Source organism: Microtus ochrogaster, unplaced genomic scaffold (genome assembly GCF_000317375.1).
Source record: "Microtus ochrogaster isolate Prairie Vole_2 unplaced genomic scaffold, MicOch1.0 UNK6, whole genome shotgun sequence".
NCBI classification, from domain to species: domain Eukaryota; kingdom Metazoa; phylum Chordata; class Mammalia; order Rodentia; family Cricetidae; genus Microtus; species Microtus ochrogaster.
The window spans coordinates 10,863,319-10,870,442 of NW_004949104.1; the positions used below are offsets into that span (position 1 = coordinate 10,863,319).

The 7,124-nt window shown below is 49.4% G+C and overlaps 1 protein-coding gene across 2 annotated transcripts in view; it reads right to left on the reverse strand.

Moving 5' to 3' along the window:
- The window catches only part of Osbp2 (oxysterol binding protein 2), a 174,318-nt gene that overhangs the window by 129,777 nt on the left and 37,417 nt on the right, over positions 1-7,124 (reverse strand). For both annotated transcript variants that reach the window (XM_026788733.1, XM_026788734.1), the window contains exon 2: positions 4,125-4,333. In XM_026788733.1, coding sequence (XP_026644534.1) covers positions 4,125-4,333 — 209 coding nt within the window. The remainder of the gene's footprint in view (positions 1-4,124; positions 4,334-7,124) is intronic.

The following is a 7,124-nucleotide window of genomic DNA, read 5'->3' on the forward strand; positions in this document are numbered from 1 at the left end:
GATGGAGACCTGCCTCTTCAGAAGAACTGCAGGGAAGAGGGGGTGGAGCTTGTCTCTTAAAGGGACCTTTGCGCCTGTGTACAGATTAGTCTGGTCAGCGTACAGCCTGGGTACATCCTGCCAGAGGCCAGGCCAGGCCAGCAGAAAGCCTGGATCCTAACAAGCAGAGCCATCTAAGCCCCTGACATCAGACATGGAGCTACAGGATTTGGAGTTTGCCTTGCTGAGTTTTGGTCTAGTTTGGGTACTGGCTGGTTTTATGTTTCAACTTAATGCAAGCTAGAGTCATCAGGGAGAAAGGAGCTCAGCCGAGGAAAAGCCTCCATGAGATCCACCTGTAAGGCATTTTCTCAGCGATCAATGCAGGAGGGACCAGCTCATGGTGGGTGGTGCCTTTGCTGGCTGCATATGGTCCTGGGTTCTATAAGAAGGTGGGCTGAACAAGCCAAGAGAAGCAAGTCAGTGAGCAGCTCCCCTTCGTGGCCTTTGCATCAGCTCCTGGTTCCAGCCCAGCTTGAGTTCCTGTTCTAACTTCCTCTGATGAGGGACTATGATCTGGTAGGGTAAGCCAAGTCAATCCTTTCCTCCCCGACTTGGTTTTGGGTAGTGGTGTTTCGTCGCTGCAATAGAAACCCTAACTTTGGCTCGGCATTTCCTCACTGTGTCCCCATTCTTCCCGTCTGGAAAGATAACGTATATTCTTTGGCACTGCGCGTTGAAAGCGTGTAATGTGCTTTTTGGATTTCACAGGGAGTTCCAATTGAGAGCTTGCCTTAAGTCTCAGATGAGACTCTGGACTTCAGACTTTTAACAGTGAGGAGACTGTGAAAAACGATGGGGACTTTTGAAGATGGAGTGAGTGAATTTTGCAGTACAATAAGGCTACACGTCTGTGGGGCCAGGGAGTGGAATGTGCTGGTTTGAACGGGACTGTCCTCTTAGGTTCAGCAGGTAGTGGGACTTTAGCTGAGTTCTTCCATCCTGGGAACCCACAAGATGAACCTCTGTGTTAAGTCGGGAGCGTAGCCCCAGCTCCTGGCTTGGAATTGCATTGGTCTGGACTCCAAATCCCAGAATGCCAGGTCCTCCCCCCTCCCTTGGGGGAGGGGACCAGGACCACTCCCACAGGGTATTTAAGTGGCTCCCAGAGGAGGACCGCATGGTTCCTGATCTTCCTGTCTCTCTGCCATGCACTTGGCCGTATTTAATAAAACAATGGGCATTTTCATTTGGTTTGATCTGACCTAATTGGGTTTCTTTGCGCTGGCAGAGCCGCCCATTTTAGGATTTTTTTCTAACACTTTGAACTCCACACTGTAGGAGCCAGCCATGATAAGCTAAGTATGGGCAGGTCACCCAAAGGAAGTTCTTTACTTCCAACTGTTATCACCTGCCAGAGTAGAACTCGGCTATCAATAAATTTAATAAAAGGCCTGAGTCTCAGTAGTTTACCCTGAAACAATACCTGGCTGCAGGAAGAACCACAAACTGAGATTACCCAGGCACCACCCAAGAACAGACCATCCAAAGGAAATGCCTAACGTTCCAACCCGATGTAGATAGGACCACCTGGCAGCACACACTCACCAGGACACCCCGAGACAACTGTCAGCCAATCAGGGGTCCTGAACCTCAGAGACCCCTCACCCGCACCTTTACTACTATAAAAACCCAATTCTAACTGAGCTCGGGTCTCTCTGTTTATTCCAATCCGTTGGACATACGGAGAGACCGAGTTTGCAAACTTGCTTAAAATTTTTGCTTTTACATACGGAACTCGGTCTCCTTGATGGCTTTTGTGGGGACTTTGCGGATTTGGGCATAACATACACAACACAGTGGCACTCATGCACCTACATATACACCACACACACATACATATATACACATATATACCATGCATGCATACACACATATACACACTTTGTACCACACACATACACCATACACACATAAACACACATATACACACATATACACCACACACACATTCACACATATACACACTTATGTACCACACACATATACACACATATACACTACACACACATTCACACATATACACACATATACACCACACACACATTCACACATATACACACTTATGTACCACACACACATATACACACATATACACTACATACACATGATACAGTGGCACTCATGCACCTACATATACGCCACACACACATGCACCACACACAAAAAACCACATACATAAACACACATAAACACCACACAATTCACACAATAAATAAATGTAAATAGTTAATCTAATAAATATTGCCTATCTACCAATTTTAGAAGCTATTGTAGTCACTCATTCAGAGAAAAGAGGAAGCAAGTTCCTCCATGAGTGGCAGGTTTCCTCACTTGAACAGCAAGGCTGACCTGAGTGCCCACCCCATTGTCACCACAGTGGCTGTCCATGGCAATCACAGAGACCATGGGTTCACAGGGCTCAGCACAGCCCAAATGCTCCCTGCTGAAAGACTACACTTCCCAGCTTCCCTCGCAGACTATGGAAAGCATTTCCACCCTGATAAAGGAAGGGCTGCACTCCATCTCCTGGGGGCATTTTGGCCATCTGCACGAGTGGGTAACAGAAGTGTCCCCTCCCTGTGAGTAAACATGGTCCTGCCTAAGGTCCTACTGAGCCTCTCTTTCTGCCCACCATCTCTCTACAGTGGCCCTAGGCAATCTAACACAGCCCTTGCATTAAATCCGCCCCCAGCCTCCTCCACTGCCGTGTCAAATCTGCACATATGTATGCTTGAAATAAGACACCTGCAGGCCACTCCCTGGGCCACTGTGCAGCGCAGAAAAATAAGGAAACAGCTTCAGGTTAGAGAGATGGCTCAGAAGTTAAAAGTAATTGCTGCTCTTTTAGAGGACCTGGGCTCGGTTCCTAGCACCCACATAAAGTCTAACAATTGCCCATCTCCAGTCCCAGAAGATGGAGCCCTTTTCTGGATGCTGAAACACCACACACATACACACACACGCGTGCGCGCACACACACACACACACACACACACACACACACACTTTGAACAGACATGTAGGCATAACACTCATACTCATAAAGTACATAAATCTTAAGAAACAGCCTAATGGCTCATCCCCAGACAACAGGTTAAAGGAACTATGGTACCTCCATACAGTGAAAAACCAAGGCAACGCTTTTATGTACTAACAGGGACACATTTAGGATAAACAGCTAAACAGGGAAAGGCAGTGGAGTGTTGTATTTTAGACAAGTACCTCCTGGATCACGTGTGCAAAGTCGCCACCTCTCGCACCTCTGGTGGCCTCCAGTCAGAGACCAAGGTAGGCAGCTGGGGGCAGGAGTCCAAAATGGGTTTTCCTCACGGGATTTTAGAACCATGAGCTTATAAATCATATCCGGTAGCGTATATTTAAAAATTAGCTGGGTGGTGGTGGTGTCTTTAATCCTATCACTCAGGAGGCGGGGGCAGGCAGATCTCTGTGAGTTAAAAGCCAACCTGGTCTACAGAGTGAGGATTGTTTCACAGAGAAACCCTATCTCTAAAAACAAAAATCAATTTAAGAAGGTAAAATAGTTTGGACCATCGGAGTTGATGTCTTGCCTGGCCAAGCTAGGAGGGGAAACTGTCCTCAGTGCTCACAATGTGGTCACTGGGGAAATCGAGTCTGAGGCACAGGTACACCCTCCTGGACCCCCATCCAATACCGGGCCTGGGTTACTACAATATCTGAAACATTTATTAAAGTCCTCAAAATCATTCTTATTCAAAAGAAGGCATACATAGCCCCTGGCACTGGAAACTTGTCTGTGCTCAGGTCAGCCATCCACAAACACCTTGGCAGAGCCCCTCCCTCACTGTGGAGGGTACACCTGACCAAGTGGGAAGGGCACACGCAGGCGTTGGGCCTTCTGAACTGGACCAGATTCCCTTGGGTTTCCTGGTCACTGCTGTTCTCAAATGTTTTTGATTCCCACTTCCTCTGGTGGGACACCATGGCTCCAGTCACACACACCCCGTGCTGAGTGGGCACTACCTGACTGAGTTTTCATCACGCAGACAGCCTTGGCCTTGGCCAGCTCCAGTCACACACACCCCGTGCTGAGTGGGCACTACCTGACTGAGTTTTCATCACGCGGATAGCCTTGGCCTTGGCCAGCTCCAGGACGGTGATCCACTGCTGCCGGTCCACCTCGGAGCCGGCCTTGAGGTGGTAGGTCCTTGCCCCGTTGCATAGCAAGATTCCACATGAGTCCTCTGTGTCGATGTGTGCAGAGGCCAGGTTGATGGTTCCACGGCAGGTGTGGGCCATTTCACCCTGGTTTCTGTGGGATTCAAGAGAAGGTATGAGGTGAGGCTCCCGAACCCAAAACTTCCAGGCAAAAGAAACTCTTAAAGAAATCTTCATCTCCGCCCCAGAGCTGGGACATGCCCTGGGGTCACCAGCGGAAAAGAATGCCTTATTGGGACGACCTGTTTGGGTGGGTCAAGGAGGAGTCTGAGGCCTGTCTGCCTACTGTGCGGAGGGGTGGAAGGGCTGTAAGGTGTCATGCGACTGTGCTCTGAGCTCTCAAGCTGTGACACTAGGAAATGGAGATCCCCAACAGGAAGAACAGGTCTGCGGCTTCAGGCCAGGATCTTCCCACCAAGTCTTGGAAGCAAAGAAGGAGATGTTGCCACTAGAGCAGAGACCGGAGGTCCCGAGCTCAAAGGGGAGGACCCGAGGGTACCTTCTGCTTTGGAGTAACCCTGGAAAGGTGCTGTCCTCGAGACTGTCATTCTGTCCCACCAAGAAAGCCACAGAGCAAAGATGCTATCACTGTTGCTCAAGGCAATGACAGGGCTAACGGGATGCCACCTCCTGTCAGTGACGAGACTGGGGAGCTCACAGCACCAGAGAAGTAGTGGGGACAAAAGACTGTATTATCTCCAGCTGGGCCTGTGTCTAAAAGCCGAGATCTAACTGTCGTGAATGAATTCACTTTAACTCACTCCCTTGGACACTTGAAGAAAATCCAGAACTCCATGGGAACCCCAGATCTCGGCTGTTACAGAGGGAAGAACAGTTGGCAAGCGTCTACTACTGCCAGGGGGATGAATTCACTTGGCAATTTACTGCTGTGCCCAGTATTCTGGTGGTCTGCCATCTTGACTACATCTGGAGCCAACTAAAACCCAAGTGGCTGGGTACACCTGTGACAGATTTTTCTTAACTAAATCATCAGAAGTAGAAAGACCCACACTTAATCCAGATCTTTTGAGGTGAAACGATCCACCTTTAATCTGGGCCAGACCTTCCAGCGGCCCAGATTCTAGTCCTATATAAAGGACATGGAAGAAGGAAGCTCTTGTTCTTTGCTTAAGGGAAAAGGTTATTTTGGCTCATAATGTAATCAACAGAACTCCAGAAGTCTCCGAAGTGCTATCCTTCCAGCTCTGCTGCCCACGACACACATAGATTCTATCGGGGGCCGTGGCGGGGTGGGGGGGTCCAGCCTATGCCAGCAGTTTTCCTTGGCAGATGTCCTATGACCCTCAAGGGCTTTCTGCAAGGCACTAACCTTGCTGCAGAGTCCCTGACCTCTGCAGTTCTCCACGACCCCCCTCAATCTTGCATCCTCCATGCCTTCATAACCAGCAACCACATGGATGCTGCCGACAAGCTCTCCCACCGGCTCAGGATGCGGCCACCCTGAACCACAACTGTATCAAGTCTAAGTGTGTTGACGCTGGGAGACACTTTCTTAGGCAGTTGCTTCCGAGGAGCAGCTTAGGCTGTCTTGATTTAAATGACCTTAGACGCACCTGATGGAGTTTTGCCCCCAGACACCTTCCCTGTCCCCCTCTCCTTGTGCAGCCCAGGAAGGTTCTCGCAATTCAGATCTTTAACAGCATGGATGACATCAGCTCCAGCACGAATGCTCTCCTGTCCTAAAGTTTCCTCTGAAATAAACCGGCCCATTGTTTGTTGGTTTACTTCACTTCAGGTTCTCACAACATGACGGAATAAAAGCAGACTCTTGGCAAGAACACATTTATGGCCCCTAGTTAATTCTCTGAAACCTCCATCCATGTTTCTCTCAGCGCTCTTGTCTTCTAGGCTCCAATAGAATGGTCCGTCAAGCTCTGCTGACAGCATTCACGCTCTCCTAGACCAAAGGTCCAAGGTCTTCCATGTTCCTCCTACAAAACATTCCCAAAGGCCCAAAGGCCAGAGGTCAGGTTCGTACAGAAACGGCCTTGCTTCCAGCACCAGTTTCCACCTGTGTCTCTTCTGGGTCACTGATGGAAACACCCTGATGAGATCATTTAAGGTCTATTTTGGCTCAGGGTCCAAGGTACTGTCCATCATGGTGGGAAAGTTACGGCGGCAGGGGTCTGAACCAGCTGATCACTTCACACCCACATCAGAAAGCAGAAAGCAATAGACAAACAGATGCATGCTACTGAAAGCCCAGCGAACGATGCTGCCTGCTGTAACTAACAATTATTTTCCACAGCAATTAATGCAATTAAGATGATCTTTCACAGAAATTTCCAGAGCCCTTCTCCAGGTAACCCTACATTGTGCCAAGCTGACATCAGAACAGCCATCACAACACCCAACAAATCAATTCCCTATCTGAAGACTGCTTTACCTTTCTGATTCGCTCTGCTTTGGCCACGCCCCTTAGAGAACTTGACACTCAGAGCTGAAACCAGGCCCAGCTCCCATGCTGGCGCGAGTGGAAAGGTGCTCTGAGCACAGACTTGGCAGTGCTGGGGGTGTCTGCCGCAAGCCTCACATCGTGGATTTAATTTTAGGATGGAGACTGGGTGTTAAATGTTATAGTGACTAACCAACAGCACCATGCTAGGCAGACTGTTTTTGGATAAGCCAAACTTGGAAGACCAGGAAAATTCACAAGGCTTTCAGAGACCTGGAAAGGCCCCAGCATCACAATGCAGGAGAGCAGGAGAAGAGGGGAACAGGGGAGTAGGGGAACAGGGGAGTAGGGGAACAGGGGAGTAGGGGAACAGGGGAGTAGGGGAACAGGGGAGTAGGGGAACAGAGGAGTAGGGGAACAGAGGAGTAGGGGAACAGGGGAGTAGGGGAACAGAGGAGTAGGGGAACAG